We start from the raw sequence: 22,829 nt of genomic DNA, 5'->3' as shown, positions 1-22,829 counted from the left end.
TTTGCACTGTTGGACGATCAATATCAGTTTCAAGCACTGCCATTCAGTCTCTCCACGGCACAGAGGGTCTTCACCAAGGTGATGGCAGAGATGATGGTTCTCCGCAGCAAGCAGAGGATGAACATAATTCCATATCTGGATGACCTGCTGATCAAAGCATCGTCCAGGGAGAAGTTGTTAAGGTCCATTGCTCTCATGACGCATCTGCTCAGGGAGCACGGTTGGATCCTGAACCTTCCAAAGTCTCATCTGGAGCCGATAAGGAGGCTGTCTTTCCTGGGGATGATCCTCGACACGGAAGTGCAGAGGGTGTTTCTACCGGTGGAGAAAGCGTTGGTGATACAAACAATGGTCCGGAATGTCTTGAAGCCTGCCCGAGTATCGGTTCATCAGTGCATCCGCCTTCTGGGGAAGATGGTTGCCTCCTACGAGGCTCTGCAGTACGGAGGGTTTCATGCTCGGTCCTTTCAGCTGGATCTACTAGACCAGTGGTCGGGATCTCGCCTACACATGCACCAGAGGATACGTCTGTTGCCGAAAGCAAGGTTTTCACTCCTCTGGTGGCTGCAACTGCCTCACCTTCTAGAGGGCCGGAGGTTTGGGGTTCAGGACTGGATCCTTCTAACCACAGGTCTCAGTGGTTGGGGAGCAGTCACCCAAGGGGACACCTTCCAACAAAGGTGGTTGAGTCAAGTATCCCTTCTTCCAATAAACATCCTGGAGCTAAAAGCCATATACAACGGCCTTCTTCAAGCAGCACACCTGCAGGATCGGGCTGTTCAGGTGCAGTCGGATAACGTGACCACAGTGGCCTACATAAACCGGCAAGGCGGAACGAAGAGCAGGGCTGCGATGTCAGAGGTGACAAGAATCCTCCTCTGGGCAGAAAGGCACGCAGTGGCGTTGTCGGCAATCTTCATTCCGGGAGTGGACAACTGGGGAAGCAGACTTCCTCAGCAGACACGATCTACATCCAGGACAGTGGGGCCTCCACCCGGAGGTGTTCGAGGAGGTAACCGGTTGGTGGGGGGTTCCTCACATAGACATAATGGCCTCCCGCCTCAACAAGAAGCTGCGGAAGTACTGTTCCAGGTTGAGAGACCCGCAGGCAGTGGCAGTGGACGCGCTGGTAACACCATGGGTGTTCCCGTCGGTGTATGTGTTCCCTCCACTTCCTCTCATTCCAAGAGTTCTACAGCTTGTAAAAAAGAACAAAGGTTCTAGCAATCCTCATTGCTCCGGACTGACCAAGGAGAGCTTGGTACGCGGATCTACTGGATCTCCTGCTGGAAGACCCAATGCCTACCTTTTCGGGAGGATCTTCTACTACAGGGGCCGTTCGCTTGTCAAGACTTACCATGCCTACGTTTGGCGGTTGAGCGCCATATCTTAGCTCAGAAGGGTATTCCGAGCGCGGTTATTCCTACCCTGATACAGGCTAGAAAGGGAGTAACGTCTAAACATTACCATCGAATTTGGAAAAAGTATGTGTCTTGGTGGGAATCCAAGAAGTTTCCTGCGGTGGAGTTTCAACTTGGACGGTTTCTCCTATTCCTGCAAGCAGGTGTGGATATGGGCCTGAGATTGGGATCCCTCAAGGTCCAGATTTCGGCTTTATCCATTTTCTTCCAGAAACAATTGGCTGCCCTCCCTGAGGTTCAGACCTTTTTGAAAGGGGTTCTGCACATCCAGCCTCCCTTTATGGTGTCGACGGCACCCTGGGATCTTGACATGGTGTTGCATTTCCTGCAATCGGAATGGTTTGAGCCTTTACAGGAGGCTGAGGTCAAGTTTCTCACGTGGAAGGCTGTCACATTGTTGGCCTTGGCTTCTGCGCGACGTGTGTCGGAATTGGGGGCTTTGTCCTGTAAAAGTTCCTATTTGGTCTTCCATGAAGATAGGGCGGAACTCAGGATGTGTCAACAGTTCCTTCCAAAGGTTGTGTCGTCTTTTCATATCAACCAACCTATTGTGGTGCCAGTGGCTACTGACTCCTCAATTGCTTCAAAGTCCTTGGATGTTGTGAGGGCTTTGAAGATCTATGTGAAGAGGACTGCTCGTAACAGAAAATCGGACTCTCTGTTTGTCCTGTATGATCCCAAGAAAATTGGGTGTCCTGCTTCTAAGCAGTCGATCTCTCACTGGATTAGGTTCACTATCCAGCATGCATAGTCTACGGCAGGCTTGCCGTGTCCTAAATCTGTTAAGGCCCACTCTACTCAAAAGGTGGGTTCTTCCTGGGCGGCTTCCCGGGGTGTCTCAGTTTTACAGCTTTGCTGAGCAGCTACTTGGTCTGGGTCGAACACGTTTGCTAAGTTTTACAAGTTCGATTCTTTGGCCTCCGATGACCTCAAGTTTGGTCAAGCAGTTCTGCAGGAGCCTGCGCGCTCTACCTCCCATTCTGGGAGCTTTGGTACATCCCTATGGTACTAATATGGACCCCAGCATCCTCTAGGACGTAAGAGAAAAAAGGAATTTAATTATCTACAGGTAAATCCTTTTCTCGTAGTCCGTAGAGGATGCTGGTTGCCCGCCCAGCGCTTCTTTGTCCTGCAGTGGTTATTTGGTTCAGTACTGCCTTGTTCCTGGGTAAGTTCTGTGTTCTTTACTGTTTCAGTACGGTTTCAGCTGTTGCTGAGTTTTCCGGCCTGTTGCCGGATTTACAAACAAACAAGACCGTAGCAGTGCTTATGTAAATAGAATGTCACATCTGCATAATTACATATTCAATAATACATAATTTATTTGTATAGGTATAAAATTGGGCTTCCGGGTAATATATGAAGCAATAAGTAAAACAATTAAAAACGACCACACAAACTGGGAATTTGTAACCAGCACAGTTCAAGAGTCCGTTCCCTTTATAACACCTCCCTGTGCGCCACTTAGCAGAAAGTCTCGGTTTGGATAGTTCTTGTTTCAAAGAGGTAATACCTGAGTCACTGGAGGATTAGATATCCTGGAATAGTTGAAACCAGAGTCCTCACCAGAGCTGTGACCCTAGATGGTAGTGTCCAATGTGTCGATAAATGACTCCATAGAGTGGGCGTCCAATTGAGGAGGTTGGTCCGGAAAGTGCTGAGTGCGGCTCCCAATGTGGTCTGTACATCTGACGCATTTCGCTGCGCCTGGCGGCTTTTTCAAAAGCTACCAGGCGCAGCAAAACGCGTCAGATGTACAGGTGTCATCTAGGGTCACAGCTCTGGTGAGGACTCTGGTTTCAACTATTCCAGGATATCTAATCCTCCAGTGACTCAGGTATTACCTCTTTGAAACAAGAACTATACAAACCGAGACTTTCTGCTAAGTGGCACACAAGGAGGTGTTATAAAGGGAACGGACTCTTGAACTGTGCTGGTTACAAATTCCCAATTTGTGTGGTCGTTTTTAATTGTTTTACTTATTGCTTCATATATTACCCGGAAGCCCAATTTTATACCTATACAAATAAATTATGTATTATTGAATATGTAATTATGCAGATGTGACATTCTATTTACATAAGCGCTGCTACTGTCTTGTTTGTTTGTATTTTTGGTTCAAGGGATTGACTATCCCCTCATTTTAGCAGCAGCTTTATTTGTCATAGCAGGTGGTGACAAAGCGCCTAAATTTAAAAAATAAATATATATATATATATATATATATATATATATATATAAATAAAGGTACTGTACGGTACACTATATGTACATACATATTTTTTTCATGTTGCCGGATTTGCCTTTTTGTGTGAGCTGGTTTGAATCTCGCCATTATCTGTTTATTTCCTTCTCTCGAAGTTTGTCGTCTCCTCGGGCACAGTTTCTAGACTGAGTCTGGTAGGAGGGACATAGAGAGAGGAGCCAGCCCACACTGTTAAACTCTTAAAGTGCCAATGGCTCCTGGTGGACCCGTCTATACCCCATGGTACTAATATGGACCCCAGCATCCTCTACAGACTACGTGAAAAGGATTTACCGGTAGGTAATTAAAATCCTATTTTTTTTAAGTTCACCAATAGTGGGTATGTACAGTGATTCTGGAAAGTATTCACAGCGCTTTACTTTTTCCTCATTTTGTTATGTTACAGCCTTATTCCAATTTGGAATAAATTATTTTTTTCCCCTCAAAATTCTACACACAATACCCCATAATGACAATGTGAAAAGTTTTTTTGAGATTTTTGCTAATTTATTAAAAATAAAAAACTAAGAAATCACATGTACATAAGTATTCACAGCCTTTGCCATGAAGCTCAAAATTGAGCTCAGGTGCATCCTGTTTCCCCTGATCATCCTTGAGATGTTTCTACAGCTTAATAAGGAGTCCACCTGTGGTAAATTCAGTTGATTGGACATGATTTGGAAAGGCACACACCTCTCTATATAAGGTCCCACATTTGACAGTGCATGTCTGAGCACAAACCAAGCATGAAGTCAAAGAAATTGTCTGTAGACCTCCGAGACAGGATTGTTTTGAGGCACAAATCTAGGGAAGGGTACAGAAAAATATCTGCTGCTTTGAAGGTCCCAATGAGCACAGTGGCCTCCATCATCCATAAATTAAAGAAGTTCGGAACTACCAGGACTTTTCCTAAAGCTGGCCGGCTGTCTAAACTGAGCAATCGGGAGAAGGGCCCTAGTCAGGGATGTGAGCAAGAACCTTATGGTCACTCTGTCAGAGCTACAGCATTCTTCTGTGGAGAGAGGAGAACCTTCCAGAAGGACAACCATCTCTGCAGCAATCCACCAATCAGGCCTGTATGGTAGAGTGGCCAGACAGAAGCCACTCCTTAGTAAAAAGCACATGGCAGCCCATCTGGAGTTTGCCAAAATGCACCTGAAGAACTCTCAGACCATGAGAAGCAAAATTCTCTGGTCTGATGAGACAAAGATTGACCTCTTTAGCATGAATGCCAGGCATCATGTTTGGAGGAAACCAGGCACTGCTCATCACCAGGCAAATACCATCCCTACAGTGAAACATGGTGGTGGCAGCATCATGCTGTTGGGATGTTTTTCACTGGTGGGAAGTAGGAGACTAGTCAAGATAGAGGGAAAGATGAATGCAGCAATGTACAGAGACATCCTGGATAAAAACCTGCTCCAGAGTGCTCATTACCTCAGCAGGACAACCACCCTAAGTACACAGCCAAAATATCAAAGGAGTGGCTTCAGGACAACTCTGTGAATGTCCTTGAGTGGCTTAGCCAGAGCCCAGACTTGAATCCAATTGAACATCTCTGGAGAGATGTGAAAATGGCTGTGCACCGATGCTTCCCATCCAACCTGATGGAACTTGAGAGGTGCTGCAAAGAGGTATGGGCGAAACTGCCCAAAGATAGGTGTTCCAAGCTTGTGGCATCATATTCAAAAAGACTTGAGGCTGTAATTGCTGCCAAAGGTGCATCAACAAAGTACTGAACAAAGGCTGTGAATACTTATGTACATGTGATTTCATCATTTTTAATTTTTAATAAATTTGTAAAAATCTCAAAAAAAACTTTTTCACGTTGTCATTTAGGGGTATTGTGTGTAGAATTCTGAAGGGAAAAATGAATTTATTCAATTTTGGAATAAGGCTGTAACATAACAAAATGTGAAAAAAGTGAAGCGCTGTGAAAAGTTTCCGGATGCACTGTATTTTTATTTATACATTTATTGAACACTTTTTACCATATGGTAATTTAATATTGATACATATTTATTATTCCAGTAGGATCTTTTTCCAATTTGATGGGCTATTGTCACCATCTTTTTTGGAACACATAAATTAATTCTAAAGTAAGTCTATTGTTATAATGTAAGAGTACTTTTTTGGTCTAAACTTATTTGATACTGATCCAATGTAATTGTTTTTTCGAGTTGTGCCATAAATCAATTTGTATAATTGTTTATTATATCCGAAGGATTGTTCTCGGATTAAGTCTTTAGGTATGTAATGATTGTGGTCATATTTATGGTTATGGTAATTTGATGTGATCTTACATGCCCCTTGTTATGTCCTCTTCTCCATTATATTTTATGTTATTTTACCAGCTGTACAGAACACACCTCTGAAGAAGTCCTTTTAGGACGAAACGCATCAGGGTTGTGGAGAGCAATACCCTACCAACAACTATATCAATTGAATAACATCTTGTGTAAAATGTCTTGATATGTATATGTAAAGGGTATGCCTCTATATATGTGAAGCAGAAAATGTGCTTTTAATAAATTGTAAAAAAAAATTAATTAATTCTTGATTTGTATGAATTGCTGGTACAAAAGCTAGAAGGTTAATTACGCGCCCACTGATTCTTTGGGAGTTATATATATATATATATATATATATATATATATATATAATCCAAGGTTTTGGCACTGACAAAGTACATTTAACATCCTGCTGGGGTGCACCTCAGGCGTATCCACAGAATCCATCCATAGTAGGCCATATATATTCATCCAAAACTAGAGAGAGCACTCGCCAGTCTTCTTTCTTTAAAGTTCCAAATGTTTAATTAACTTACAGCATGGTGAACAGAACAATGTCGACATTTCGGGCCTCACATGGCCCTTTTTCAAGACACAGATGTCCAACACAGATGTCATGCTCTCCTTCATTTGGACATCTGTGTCTTGAAAAAGGGCCATGTGAGGCCCAAAACGTTGACATTGTTCTGTTCACCATGCTGTAAATTAATTAAACATTAAACAAGTAGTTCTCTATCCATCGTCAGCACTTTATGCTTAGAGTCTAATAAAGATTTTAATACATAGCCTCGGTCTCTCAATTTCTCTATTAAGAGATCAATCTTTTGTTGGGCAGTAATCGGATTGCTATTTATCCTCCATATTCTGATCATTTAGGAAAAAGGGAGACTATTAATCATAGATCTAGGGTGGCAACTGTTTGCCTGTAAAAGGTTGTTCCTATCCGTTGGCTTTGAATAAACAGTGGTACTTATTTGATTGTTGTGTATACAAACTTTAACATCTAGGTAATTATTTTCCTAAGAATCAATGGAATAAGTGAACTTAATGAGACCCTCTCGTTGATTGTATTTGTTAATGGTATCACTCAAAGCGGTCGCATTACCCTTCCAGATAACAAACAGATTGTCAATAAAGCGTGTAAATAAGACAATGTTACTGCTCACTTCTTCATCAGAAAAAAACAGATCTCGTTCAATTGCAAACATGACAATATTTGCATACGAGGGGGCGGCACTACTGCCTATGACACATTCCCTCGTTTGCAAATAAAGCTGGCCATCATACAGAAAAAAAAATTGTACTAGTGTGAGCTCTAATAAAGAGACAATTACCTCAACAGCTGGTAGTACAAACATCTTACTATACAGTAAAAACTTTTTCACTATTGTTAAACCTAAATCATGCGGAATAGATGTTAGTTAGTGACATCAATGCTTGCTAAACAGCAACCTGGGGGCAATTCTCTCACTGAACGTAATTTAATGAGAAATGATGTTGTGTCGTATAAAAAACTCAACTCTCTCTGGATCAGTGGTTGAAATAATCTAAAAAGACTGCTGTCGGTTGTAAAAGAGATCCACGTGCTGAAACTATCGGCCATCCAGGGGAATGTTTTTCATCCTTATGGATTTTCGGTATGGTGTAGAAAAGTGGAATAAGCGGGAATTCTGGTATTAGAGCTCTCATGGTCTCTTCAGAAATAAATTTAGTGTCCACTGCTCTCTGTAGGATATTCTTCAAATCTCTTCTACATGTTGCTGTGGGGTCCTGGTGTAGTACTTTATATACTCCTGGATCCGATAGTAGTTTGTGTATTTCCTGTTTATAATCACATAGGTCTTGTAATACTATCGCCCCCCTTTAATTGGCAGGTCTTATTACGAGTTGCTCGTTAGATGACAACTGAGTCGAAAGCTTGTCTCTCAAGTGGAGTCAGATTTGGATGACATGTCTTCTGAGACTGTGCTGCATCGTGGACCTCTGTTTCCACCATGCGCGTCAAAGTCTTTAGACTTGAATTGTTAGTGAGATGATCGAAGGTGGAGCAAGGTGCAAATTGTTTTAATTTCGCTGGTATTTTCTCCTTCTCCACGTAATTATTATCCCGTGGTTTATCTTTGAAATATTCAATCAGCTTTAATTTGCGTTGTAATGAGTGTTTCTCTATGTTCCATTGAAAATAGTCATATTTGGCTGATGGAACGTATGATAAGCCTTTACTTAGGAGGCTAATTTCACTATTAGATAGCTCATATGAAGATATATTGCAAATTAATTGCGACTGGTTCTCGTGGTCTGCCCACTCTTCCTCTCGTTTTGCCCACTGTGTCGCGTATATTGTCTCTTTGTCCAGGTTTTGTAGCTCTTGTGGCCACTCCTAAAGGGCCACCGGCTGTTGTTGATTGTTCTATCTCTGTATTAGAATTACCAGTATCCGTTGAGGAATCAGTATCAAATCTCGAAGAGGGTTTTCTGTTCCGTCTATAAAATGGCCGTTTGATTCATGTTGTGAACCGCCTGATAGCCACTTGTACACAGTGTGTTTTTCATAATCAAGATCTACTTTAGATCGTTTTTCTTTTTTAAAACAAATCAAATCTCTTTTATATTGATTGATTTGTGTGTTCAATTTACCAAGCCATTCAGTGTCGTGATCGCTAGTCAGCGTAGGCAGATGGATTTTTTCAAACTCGTCAATTTTGCCTTTAATTTTTTCCAATTCTTTGGTGGATTGCTCAATCACTAAAAGAATTAAATCTAAAGAACATTTGTTTATGATTGCAATCCACTGCTTGCAAAATAGCGGGTCATGCCTGCCGATTGTAGGGCAATTAACACGGAAACCCCTCGGGATTTTTTTATCTTTATAATAATCACTGAGGGTCAATCCATGTAGATAAAAATCTACCTCTTTCTTTTTCAGAAATAATAGATCTTTAAAAATATTTTCTGGTACTGAAGCCTCTGCCTCATCAGTTAGTCTTTTACATACAAAATTGCTTCAGCTTCTGACTCTGAAAAGGACAGAATGTCCCCAATAGGAAATTGTAGGGGACTTAATTCATCTTGATGGTCAGCCATTGTATTGCTATAGAGTATGTTTATATAAAGGACGAACCAGGTCTAAGAACTTACATATAATTGATTCACCATTACCTGCTCAAGCCCTGATATAGCTCAATCTTCCAATCCCTGTGTAAATACAAGGGAATACAAACACAGCACACTGGTTAAAAACAATGAAAGTCCTCCTGTCTGACTCCTTAGACAAGCAAGTATACACTGAAGAGATTCCAACTATTAATTCAAGCGGTGCCCTGCCAGAATAAACAACTCAATGTCCATTCAATACAACTGGCTCTGGGGCTGGCACTCGCTAAACTCCATAAACACAGCCGGTGCCCTCACTAAATAACAGATACCTAAAAGGTATGTACTGTTTTTTATGTGTTTAATCTGAAGACAGTTTGAATACTGAAACGCCATTGAACCCACTGCTGAGTCGTGTGTCTTGTTAAGTTTGGAGTGCCACACCAAGGTGGAAGGTATCTGTTATTTAGTGAGGGCAGCCCCAGAGCTATATATATATATATATATATATATATATACACATATACACATACACACATATACATACACACAGTTGTGCTCAAAAGTTTACATACCCTAGCAGAATTTGTGATTTTCTGGCCATTTGTCAGAGAATATGAATGATAACTCACAAACTTTTCTTTCACTCATGGTTAGTGGTTGGGTGAAGCCATTTATTGTCAAACAACTGTGTTTACTCTTTTTGCTTTCCAAGCAGTGTCGGGATTCTGGCATCGGTATTTCGACTGCCGGTATCCCGGCAGTCGAAATACCGAACGTTTATGTGATAGAGTAAGACTTGCAGTGAAATGGGGTCCCGTGGATTGGGCTGCAAGCTTACATGCATTGTACAATTCATAAACCAAAACCCTGTTGTTTATCTAGTTCTATATTAAAGCATTAAGGTGAATGAAACTAAGGAGAGTGCAGGTGTGTGTGTGTGTGTGTGTGTGTGTGTGTGTGTGTGTGTGTGTGTGTATATATATATATATATATATATATATATATAATATAGATATTCAGAGCCGGCCTTTTAAATTGCGTCCATAACACACACAAAAAAAAAGAATTCAATACATCCTGACTTACAGGAGAGTGAGAGCCTCCACTGGCACCCAGGTCAAATCCACATACTGCCAGGAAACCAGGGAACATCCTTTTCACTGCAGCCTGCGTGCTCAGCCAGTCACTGAGCCACAGGCAGCAGCTTGATATACTATTGGGCCGGTGAGCCGTTGCTCAGCAAGAAGCCCAGTGTATAGTGCTAGCGGCTTTGAGCGTCATGCTCCCCGCCGTCATAGCTGGGCTGTCAGCGGGGAGCGCAGCGAATCAGATTAGATATACGATGTGGCAGGTGTCAGGGGGCCCTTTCAAACATGAGGGGCCCCGGGAATTTACCCCCGGAGCCCCCCCTTAATCCAGCTCTGCTCTCCCAGCCACCCTTAAATTGTATATATTAAACATGACATGCACAGTTTAACATTTTTAATAATTTCAGCGACAGGGACTGTCACTTGTGGCTGAAATTATTAGTTTGTTTGTGCCCCCCAAAAATATTTTTTTAGATGGACTACCTCCAATAAGTAATGACTCTGAGGATGTTGATGATGAGGTGGTTATTACATTATAATCTTGTACAATAAATTTCATGTCTTTGCTGCAAATGATGTAACATGGAGGAGGTGCCTAGATGGCTAACGTTTCTACCTCTATTAACAATGGCCTCACAAATGGAGCAGATGCTTTCATAAATATTGTCAGGATTGGGGTAAAAATAATCCCGCACCAAAAAGGTGGCTTTTTTGGTCTTATGCCCAGGCATCGCAATGGCTTTCTTTTTAGCATGGTCAACAACTGCAGCCACTGGGGGCTGACTTACACAAACATCATCATCAACTTCCTCAGTGTCAGGTTGTATTAGTATACATATATCCCCCTCATCCTATTGCATCCTCATCATCACCATCTTCACTTGTACTGCTCCCCACATGTGCAGATGGTACAGAAATGGTGGAAGGAAGTAAAAGAAGCTTCTCTATGAGTACAGTGTGAAAAATGTCAGACTCACACATAGTTGACATGGACACCCCTAAACGTTCCTCAAGAATGTCTGATGGTTCTGGTTCTGAATGCACTGTTTGTGTTACTGCCTCTGCAGCTAACTTTCCATTTGATGATTTTTTTCTTTACCATTGTAAAATGAAATGATTTTACATGCCCTGACTTAAGCCCTCTATGCCCCTGGGCATCTGCCTTAGTAGATGACGCTGACGGACTTGTATTGTCATGACTGGTGGCAGCACCTGCACCACTAGTATGAGCTACCTGCTCTCCTCTCAATTGTTTGCCCTCCATATCTATCCACAAACACAAATAAAGTGGGGTACAGCACACACCACAATTTGTACAAAAAATGTACCACCTTCAGTGTCACACAATTCAAGTATGAGTCAAAAATAGTAATCAAACACTGCGGTTTAATTTCACCAACAGTGTCGCACAATGTGTGTGTGTGTGTGTGTGTGTGTGTGTCACAAATTGTAATCGAACACTGCAGTTGACCTTCACCAACAGTGTCGCACAATACATGTATGTGTAGGAAATAAAATATATTACTGTGGTACCACCTTCACCCACAGCGTCACACAATATGTCTGCGTCAGAAATAGTGATCGAACACTGCGGATGACCTTCACCATCAGTGTCGCACAATACGTGTAGGAGTATGAAATAATATACTGTGGTCTGACTGGCAGTGTCATAAAAATAAAAATTGTATAGTGCAAAAATTTTTTTTTTTATTTTTAGGCTTTTTATTTGTAGCTTTTATTATTTTAATTTTACACTGGGACGGAGCCCCTGGATAGACGCACAGATCGCCCGTTTCAGATGCAGCAGACAGAGCATCCCTTTCAGATACAGGAGACAGAGCACCCCATCTGGACTGATACAGCAGAGCACCCCTTTCAGCTACAGCAGACAGAGCACCCCTTTCAGATACAGCAGACAGAGCACCCCTTTCAGATACAGCAGACAGCACCCCTTTCAGCTACAGCAGACAGAGCACCCCTTTCAGATACAGCAGACAGAGCACCCCTTTCAGATACAGCAGACAGAGCACCCCTTTCAGATACAGCAGACAGAGCAACCCTTTCAGATGCAGCAGACAGAGCACCCCTTTCAGATACAGCAGACAGAGCACCCCTTTCAGATACAGCAGACAGAGCACCCCTTTCAGATACAGAAGACAGAGCACCCCTTTCAGATACAGCAGACAGAGCACCCCTTTCAGATACAGCAGACAGCACCCCTTTCAGATACAGCACACAGGGCGCCACTTTCAGATACAGCAGACAGAGCACCTGCCCCACGCCAGACAACACAGTACTGAGACGGACATATCCGTCCAGTACACTCTCCACAGCCGGAGACTCATCTCTACATTTAACCCGCATGTGGTAATCTGCACTGAACAGGTTAATGAGAGTGTGACCTGGCTGGCAAGGATAGGAAGGAAGAAGTATCACACACTTCTGCTGTCCTGACCACAATGTGAATGGAACAAACAGTTGTGGAAAAGAGTTGAGTAAGCGTTAACATAAAAGGAGGAAATCCAATTAGCTGCAAGGCTTCGATGCATTTTGACTGTTTATCCAGCAACTCACAACCACCAACATTGCAGATATATTCTCTCACTCCATTATTACAGTTCTTTAATTCTTCGGGATTATTGTTTATAAACCTTGCGACCATTCATCCCGCGGAAGTGTATACAGGCCTTAAAATCCTCCCTTTTAGAATGTAAGCTCTCACGAGCAGGGCCCTCAACCCTCATGTGCTTATCCTTCTACTTAAACCATATTCGAAGACACCAAATCCCGTGGTTTTCTGCCCCCATGATACTTATTTCAGTGTCATCTGCTGCTGTAGCTATATATATTTACCCTGTACTTGTCCTATATTGTTTTCAACTGTAAGTCACTATTTCCTGTTTTGATTATTCGTTTATGTAATATGTAATTGGGCGCTGTAGATCCATGTGGCGCCATATAAATAAGGATAATAATAAGTAAACGTTCAGCTATAAATGGACTCACTTTTAACTTGTACAATTAAGCATTTAGCACAGCAATTAAGTAAAAGTAACTTGTTCTTTAGCAATGCTGGCTTAATATTTGATTTTTTTTTCCAGCTCTTTTCACCTCAAGTGGTTTCAAAGGACACATACTCTCAAGATTTCTTCGGTGAACTAAATGTTAAATCTGTAGAAACCGAGATAGAGAGAGCAAGAAAACTGGTAAGATAGTATTGATGTGCTACAGTGCCTTGCTAAAGTGTTCACCCCCAGTGGCGCACGCAGGGGGGTTTCCGAGTACCTGGAAACCTCCCTGATGAGCCGAGATTTCTATTTTGAGACGGAGACAGCTTTGTCTCCTTCTCAGCAAAAGCTGCTACCGCGATCGCGACCGCGGAGCTGCAGCAGCAAGAGAGAGCTGTGGAGCTCTCTGCTTGCAGAATGTGCCGGGGGAGCTGCTGGCTGCGCATGCTCAGCAACAGCAGCTTCCTCCGCTCCGTCCTCACTCTGCCGTCCTTCTGCTCTCCCAGGCCCTGGTGTATCATGTAAGTTTGCAGCCAGTGTTTATGTGTGTATTTGTATGTACAGTATGCCTGTGTGTTTGTGCACTGGTGTATGTACAGTATGTATGTATGGATGTGTACTTGTGTATATGTGTGTGTTTGTGTATGTATGTTTGAATGTGGTATATATGTATGTATGTGTGTGCGTGTGTGTGTGTGTATATATATATATATATATATATATATATATAGTGGTCGAAGTGGGGCGGAAATGCACTGAAAGTGCAGCAGGAGGCAAGGGAAGTGGCCATCCTGCTGCACATTGTGCTCCCTGTCCCTGTGCGGCGGCCGGTGCCCACCGCTAACCTCCAGACGCCGCCAGCTGCTCACCGCACGCTGCTCGCCGCCCGCAGCCCATCGCTGCCAGCCACCAGCAACAAATTAGGTAACGTTCCCCTGCTGTCACCTCTCTCCCTGTCGTCACTCTCTCTCCGTCGTCACTCTCTCCCCCTGTCGTCACTCTCTCTCCCTGTCGTCACTCTCTCTCCCTGTCGTCACTGTCGTCACTCTCCCTCCCTGTCGTCACTGTCTCTCCCTGTCGTCACTCTCTCTCCCTGTCGTCACTGTCATCACTCTCTCTCCCTGTCATCACTCTCTCTCCCTGTCGTCACTCTCTCTCCCTGCATCACTCTCTCTCCCTGTCATCACTCTCTCTCCCTGTCGTCACTCTCTCTGCCTTTCGTCACTCTCTCTGCCTTTCGTCACTCTCTCTGCCTTTCGTCACTCTCTCTCCCTGTCATCACTCTCTCTCCCTGTCGTCACTGTCATCACTCTCTCCGTGTCGTCACTCTCTCCCTGTCGTCACTATCGTCACTCTTTCTCCCTGTCGTCACTCTCTCTCCCTATCATCACTCTCTCTCCCTGTCGTCACTGTCATCACTCTCTCTCCCTGTCGTCACTCTCTCACTGTCGTCACTCTCTCTCCCTGTCGTCACTCTCTCTCTCCCTGTTGTTACTCTCTCTCTCCCTGTCGTCACTCCCTGTCGTCACTCTGGCTGTCCCTGCTGTCAAAATTTCAGCTCATTCAGTGTGCTACAATGTGAGTTTCGGCTCATTCAGTGTGCTACAATGTGAGTTTCGGCTCATTCAATGTGCTACAATGTGAATTTCGACTCATTCAGTGTGCTACAATGTGAGTTTCGGCTCATTCAGTGTGCTACAATGTGAATGTCGGCTCATTCAGTGTGCTACAATGTTAATTTAGGCTCATTCAGTGTGCTACAATGTGAATTTCGGCTCATTCAGTGTGCTACAATGTTAATTTAGGCTCATTCAGTGTGCTACAATGTGAGTTTCGGCTCATTCAGTGTGCTACAATGTTAATTTAGGCTCATTCAGTGTGCTACAATGTGAATTTCAGCTCATTCAGTGTGCTACAATGTGAGTTTCGGCTCATTCAGTGTGCTACAATGTGAGTTTCGGCTCATTCAGTGTGCTACAATGTGAATTTCGGCTCATTCAGTGTGCTACAATGTGAGTTTCGGCTCGTACCGTGTGCTATAATGTGAATTTCGGCTCATTCAGTGTGCTACAATGTGAATTTCGGCTCATTCAGTGTGCTACAATGTGAGTTTCGGCTCGTACCGTGTGCTATAATGTGAATTTCGGCTCATTCAGGGTGCTACAATGTGAATTTCGGCTCATTCAGCGTGCTAGAATGTGAATTTCAGCTCGCACCATGTGCTAGAATGTGAATTTCGGCTCATTCAGTGTGCTACAATGTGAATTTCGGCTCATTCAGTGTGCTACAATGTGAGTTTCGGCTCGTACCGTGTGCTATAATGTGAATTTCAGCTCGTACCGTGTGCTATAATGTGAATTTCAGCTTGTACCGTGTGCTATAAGGTGAAAGGGGCACCAGTACTAGATAGTATAAGGGGTTCTACTACACTGGACACCCCCCTTTTGGGTGACCACGCCCCCTTTTCTGGAGCGTGCCGAAGGCGCGCATAATTACGTCCTTGACTTTTGCATACCCCTACTTCAAAATTTCCACTTCGACCACTGTGTGTGTGTGTGTGTGTGTGTGTGTGTATGTATGTATGTATGTATGTATGTATGTATGTATGTATGTATATATATATATATATATATATATTACACATACATGCACATATATATACACCCACGGAAACCCCCCTCGCTAAGTCCTGCGTTTGCCACTGACCCCCTTTGCATTTTTCATGTTTTGATGCCTCACAACCTGGAATTAAAATGGATTGTTTGAAGGGTTGCATCATTTCATTCACAGAACAGGGCTACAACTTTGAAGATTTTTTTTTTTATTGTGAAGCAAACAACAAATAGGACAAAATAACAGAAAATAAGATTTTACTCACCGGTAAATCTATTTCTCGTAGTCCGTAGTGGATGCTGGGATCTCCGAAAGGACCATGGGGAATAGCGGCTCCGCAGGAGTCTGGGCACAACTAAAAGATAGCTTTTAGACTACCTGGTGTGCACTGGCTCCTCCCACTATGACCCTCCTCCAAGCCTCAGTTAGGATACTGTGCCCGGAAGAGCTGACACAATAAGGAAGGATTTTGAATCCCGGGTAAGACTCATACCAGCCACACCAATCACACCGTACAACACGTGATACCATATCCAGTTAACAGTATGAAACAAAACTGAGCCTCTCAACAGATGGCTCATAACAATAACCCATTATTAAACAATAACTATGTACAATTATTGCAGACAATCCGCACTAGGGACGGGCGCCCAGCATCCACTACGGACTACGAGAAATAGATTTACCGGTGAGTAAAATCTTATTTTCTCTAACGTCCTAGTGGATGCTGGGAACTCCGAAAGGACCATGGGGATTATACCAAAGCTCCCAAACGGGCGGGAGAGTACGGATGACTCTGCAGCACCGAATGAGAGAACTCAAGGTCCTCCTCAGCCAGGGTATCAAATTTGTAGAATTTTGCAAACGTGTTTGCCCCTGACCAAGTAGCAGCTCGGCAAAGTTGTAAAGCCGAGACCCCTCGGGCAGCCGCCCAAGATGAGCCCACCTTCCTTGTAGAATGGGCTTTAACTGATTTAGGACGCGGCAGTCCAACCGCAGAATGCGCCAGCTGAATTGTGCTACAAATCCAGCGAGCAATAGTCTGCTTAGAAGCAGGAGCACCCAGTTTGTTGGGTGCATACAGGATAAATAGCGAGTCAGTTTTCCTGACTCCAGCCGTCCTGGAAACATACATTTTCAAGGCCCTGACTACGTCCAGCAACTTGGAATCCTCCACGTTACTAGTAGCCGCAGGCACTACAATAGGTTGGTTCAAGTGAAAAGCTGATACCACCTTAGGGAGAAACTGGGGACGAGTCCTCAATTCTGCCCTATCCATATGGAAAATCAGATAAGGGCTTTTGCATGACAAAGCCGCCAATTCTGAAACACGCCTGGCCGAAGCCAAGGCCAATAACATGACCACTTTCCACGTGAGATATTTAAGATCCACGGTCTTCAGTGGTTCAAACCAATGTGATTTTAGGAAATTCAACACCACGTTGAGATCCCAGGGTGCCACTGGAGGCACAAAAGGGGGCTGAATATGCAGCACTCCTTTTACAAATGTCTGAACTTCAGGTAGTGAAGCTAGTTCTTTTTGGAAGAAAATCGACAGAGCCAATATCTGCACCTTAATGGAGCCTAATTTTAGGCCCATAGACACTCCTGCCTGTAGGAAGTGCAGAAATCAACCCAGCTGAAATTCCTCTGTTGGTGCCTTATTGGCCTCACACCAAGCAACATATTTCCGCCATATGCGGTGATAATGTTTTACAGTTACATCTTTCCTGGCTTTAATCAGCGTAGGAATGACATCCTCCGGAATGCCTTTCTCCTTTAGGATCCGGTGTTCAACCGCCATGCCGTCAAACGCAGCCGCGGTAAGTCTTGGAACAGACAGGGACCCTGCTGCAGCAGGTCCTGTCTGAGCGGCAGAGGCCATGGGTCCTCTGAGATCATCTCTTGAAGTTCCGGGTACCACGCTCTTCTTGGCCAATCCGGAACCACGAGTATTGTCCTTACTCCTCGTTGTCTTATTATTCTCAGTACCTTTGGTATGAGAGGCAGAGGAGGGAACACATAAACTGACTGGTACACCCACGGTGTCACTAGAGCGTCCACCGCTATCGCCTGAGGGTCCCTTGACCTGGCGCAATATCTCTCTAGTTTTTTGTTTAGGCGGGACGCCATCATGTCCACCTGTGGCCGTTCCCAACGATTTACAATCAGTGTGAAGACTTCTGGATGAAGTCCCCACTCTCCCGGGTGGAGATCGTGTCTGCTGAGGAAGTCTGCTTCCCAGTTGTCCACTCCCGGAATGAACACTGCTGACAGTGCTAACACGTGATTTTCCGCCCATCGGAGAATCCTTGTGGCTTCTGCCATCGCCGTCCTGCTTCTTGTGCCGCCCTGTCGGTTTACATGGGCGACTGCCGTGATGTTGTCTGATTGGATCAGTACCGGCTGGTTTTGAAGCAGGGATTTTGCCTGACTTAGGGCATTGTAAATGGCCCTCAGTTCTAGAATATTTATGTGTAGGGAAGTCTCCTGACTCGACCATAGTCCTTGGAAGTTTCTTCCCTGTGTGACTGCCCCCCAGCCTCGAAGGCTGGCATCCGTGGTCACCAGGACCCAGTCCTGTATGCCGAATCTGCGGCCCTCTAGAAGATGAGCACTCTGCAGCCACCACAGTAGAGACACCCTGGTTCTTGGAGACAGGGTTATTAGCCGATGCATCTGAAGATGCGATCCGGACCATTGGTCCAACAGGTCCCACAGAAAGATTCTGGCATGGAACCTGCCGAACGGAATTGCTTCGTACGAAGCCACCATCTTTCCCAGGACTCGCGTGCAGTGATGCACCGACACCTGTTTTGGTTTCAGGAGGTTTCTGACTAGAGACGACAGCTCCATGGCTTTTTCCTCTGGGAGAAACACTTTTTTCTGGACTGTGTCCAGAATCATTCCCAGGAACAGTAGACGTGTCGTCGGAACCAGCTGTGACTTTGGAATATTTAGAATCCAACCGTGCTGGTGTAGCACCTCCTGAGATAGTGCTACTCCTACCAACAACTGCTCCTTGGATCTCGCCTTTATTAGGAGATCGTCCAAGTATGGGATAATTAAAACTCCCTTTTTTCGAAGGAGTATCATCATTTCCGCCATTACCTTGGTAAACACCCTCGGTGCCGTGGACAGACCAAACGGCAGCGTCTGGAATTGGTAATGGCAATTCTGTACCGCAAATCTGAGGTACTCCTGGTGAGGATGGTAAATGGGGACATGCAGGTAAGCATCCTTGATGTCCAGGGATACCATGTAATTCCCCTCGTCTAGACTTGCAATAACCGCCCTGAGCGATTCCATCTTGAACTTGAATTTTTTTATGTATGTGTTCAAGGATTTCAAATTTAAAATGGGTCTCACCGAACCGTCTGGTTTCGGTACCACAAACAGTGTGGAATAGTAACCCCGTCCTTGTTGAAGTAGGGGCACCTTGACTATCACGCGCTGGGAATACAGCTTGTGAATTGCCTCTAGCACAGCCTCCCTGTCCGAGGGAGTTGCTGGCAAGGCTGATTTGAGGAAACGGCGGGGGGGGGGGGAGACGCCTCGAATTCCAGCTTGTACCCCTGAGATACTACTTGAAAGATCCAGGGATCCACCTGTAAGCGAGCCCACTGATCGCTGAAATTTTTGAGGCGGCCCCCCACCGTACCTGGCTCCGCCTGTGGAGCCCCACCGTCATGCGGCGGACTTGGAAGAAGCGGGGGAGGACTTTTGCTCCTGGGAACTAGCTGTTTGTTGCAGCCTTTTTCCCCTACCTCTGCCTCTGGACAGAAAAGACCCGCCTTTTCCTCGCCTGTTTTTCTGGGTCCGAAAGGACTGTACCTGATAAAACGGCGCTTTTTTAGGCTGTGAGGGAACATGGGGTAAAAATGCTGACCTCCCAGCTGTCGCTGTGGAAACGAGGTCCGAGAGACCATCCCCGAATAACTCCTCACCCTTATAAGGCAAAACTTCCATGTGCCTTTTGGAATCTGCATCCCCTGTCCACTGCCGTGTCAATATTTTCTGACAGGGAATCTGACCACGCAGCGGCAGCACTGCACATCCATGCTGACGCAATAGCTGGTCTAAGTATAATGCCTGTGTGTGTATATATAGACTTCAGGATTGCCTCCTGTTTTCTATCCGCAGGCTCCTTCAGGGCGGCCGTATCCGGAGACGGAAGTGCCACCTTTTTAAACAAACGTGTGAGCGCTTTATCCACCCTAGGAGGTGTTTCCCAACGTGCCCTATCCTCTGGCGGGAAAGGGAACGCCATTAGTAATTTTTTTTAAGATTATCAATCTTTTATCAGGGAAAGCCCACGCTTCTTCACACACTTCATTTAATTCTTCAGATGGGGGAAAAACTACGGGTAGTTTTTTCTCCCCAAACATAATACCCTTTTTTGTGGTACCTGGGTTTAAATCTGAAATGTGTAACACCTCTTTCATTGCCTCAATCATGCAGCGAATGGCCTTAGTGGACATTAGATTAGACTCATCGTCGTCGACACTGGTATCAGTATCCGTGTCGACATCTGGGTCTGCCATCTGAGGTAGCGGGCGTTTTAGAGCCCCTGATGGCCTTTGAGACACCTGGGCAGGCACAAGCTGAGAAGCCGGCTGTCCCGCATTTGGCATGTCGTCAAATTTTTTGTGTAAGGAGTCGACACTTGCACGTAATTCCTTCCATAAAACCATCCACTCAGGTGTCTGCCCCGCAGGGGGCGACATCACTTCTACAGGCATCTGCTCCGCCTCCACATAATTTTCCTCCTCAAACATGTCGACACAGCCGTACCGACACACCGCACACACACCGGGAATGCTCTAAACAGAGGACAGGACCCCACAGAAGCCCTTTGGGGAGACAGAGAGAGAGTATGCCAGCACACACCAGAGCGCTATATACTGCAGGGACTAACTGAATTATGTCCCCTATAGCTGCTATAATATTTACTGCGCCTAAATTTAGTGCCCCCCCTCTCTTTTTTACCCTTTTTCTGTAGTGTAGACTGCAGGGGAGAGCCAGGGAGCTTCCTTCCAGCGGAACTGTGAGGGAAAAATGGCGCCAGTGTGCTGAGGGGGATAGCTCCGCCCCTTTTTCGCAGACTATTCTCCCGCTTTTTTAAGGATTCTGGCAGGGGTAATTATCACATATATAGCCTCTGGGGCTATATATTGTGATTGTTTTGCCAGCCAAGGTGTTTTTATTGCTGCTCAGGGCGCCCCCCCCCCAGCGCCCTGCACCCTCAGTGACCGGAGTGTGAAGTGTGTATGAGAAGCAATGGCGCACAGCTGCAGTGCTGTGCGCTACCTTGGAGAAGACAGAAGTCTTCATGCTGCCGATTTTCCGGACTTCTTCTTGCTTCTGGCTCTGTAAGGGGGACGGCGGCGCGGCTCCGGGACCGAACACCAAGGCCAGTTCCATGCGGTCGGTCCCTCTGGAGCTAATGGTGTCCAGTAGCCTAAGAAGCCCAAGCTAGCTGCAAGCAGGTAGGTTCGCTTCTTCTCCCCTTAGTCCCTCGTTGCAGTGAGCCTGTTGCCAGCAGGTCTCACTGTAAAATAAAAAACCTAAAATATACTTTCTTCTAAGAGCTCAGGAGAGCCCCTAGTGTGCATCCAGCTCGGCCGGGCACAAAAATCTAACTGAGGCTTGGAGGAGGGTCATAGTGGGAGGAGCCAGTGCACACCAGGTAGTCTAAAAGCTTTCTTTTAGTTGTGCCCAGACTCCTGCGGAGCCGCTATTCCCCATGGTCCTTTCGGAGTTCCCAGCATCCACTAGGACGTTAGAGAAAACTTCATTGTGCATAACTATTCACCTCCACTTAAGTCACTCAGTACTTTGTAGAGCCACCTTTTGCAGCAATTACAGCTGCAAGTCGCTTTGGATAAGTCTCTATGAGCTTGCCACATCTTGCCACTGGGATTTTTGCCTCACGGCAAAACTGCTCCAGCTCCTTCATGTTGGATGGTTTCCGCTTGTGAACAGCAATCTTCAAGTCTGACCACAGATTTTCAATTGGATTGAGATCTGAGCTTTGACTAGGCCATTCCAACATATTTAAATGTTTCCGCTTAAACCACTCGAGTGTTGCTTTAGCAGTATGCTTCGGGTCATTGTCCTGCTGGAAGGTGAACCTCCGTCCCAGTCTCATATCACAGGCAGACTGAAACAGGTTTTGCTCAAGAATATCCCTGTATTTAGCACCATCCATTTTTCCCTCGACTCAAAACAGTTTACCAGTCCCTGCTGCTGAAAAACATCCCCACAGCATGATGCTGCCACCACCATGTTTCACTGTGGGGATGGTGTTCTTGGGGTGATGGGATGTGTTGGGTTTGCACCAGACATAGCATTTTCCTTGGTGGACGAAAAATTAAATTTTAGTCTCATCTGACCAGAACACCTTCCTCCATACATTTGGGAAGTCGTCCACAGGGCCGGATTAACAATGGGGCTGATGGAGCTGCAGCTCCAGGCCCACCCTCTAAAACAGGCCCACAATGTGCAGATGTCCTTGCTGCTGTAGACACTGCAGCATCAACGACATCATCTGACATACCCCCGCCCCCTCTGACATCCCTGCTCCCTCTCCCAAGTGGTGCACGCAGCTGCCAGACTCACTTTTTTTGTTTCCGTGTATTGGAGCCTCCCGTCGCGGTCCTCATTTAAGCCCCGCCCCTACCCGACTTTGACCATGCCCATTTATTGACCTGCGAATCGCTGTACAAGGGGGCGGGGCCTAATGCCACTTTGCACTCGGCGCCCCTTCCCATCAGTGATACATCCTGCACTTGGATGGGCTGTTGCTGCTGCACAATTATTGGTGAGTAACCACCCTCTTACCTTTAACACTTGGGTCAGCAATTGCCCCCTCCTTTCAGGTTCTCTCTAAAATGATTTACATAACATGACAAAAATATCATTGTTTACATGTGTTATGATCTAGCAGGCTATAGGAATTGTAGACTTTTCAATATCATGGGAAGATTTTTTTTAATAAATCTATCTACTGTATTTACTGTATCTATCTATAATAAATATATACTGTATATATACATGTATTTTAA

The 22,829-nt window shown here is 45.0% G+C and overlaps 1 protein-coding gene across 1 annotated transcript in view; it reads left to right on the top strand.

The window, feature by feature from the left end:
- Positions 1-22,829, top strand: part of LOC135005972 (uncharacterized) — a 242,614-nt gene that overhangs the window by 70,764 nt on the left and 149,021 nt on the right. Inside the window, exon 3 of the mRNA XM_063951981.1 lies at positions 13,243-13,347. Coding sequence (XP_063808051.1) covers positions 13,243-13,347 — 105 coding nt within the window. The remainder of the gene's footprint in view (positions 1-13,242; positions 13,348-22,829) is intronic.

This window comes from Pseudophryne corroboree, chromosome 2 (assembly GCF_028390025.1).
Source record: "Pseudophryne corroboree isolate aPseCor3 chromosome 2, aPseCor3.hap2, whole genome shotgun sequence".
Lineage (NCBI taxonomy): Eukaryota > Metazoa > Chordata > Amphibia > Anura > Myobatrachidae > Pseudophryne > Pseudophryne corroboree.
Note: the sequence above shows the minus strand (reverse complement) of the source record. Positions and strands in the feature narration are given on the sequence as shown.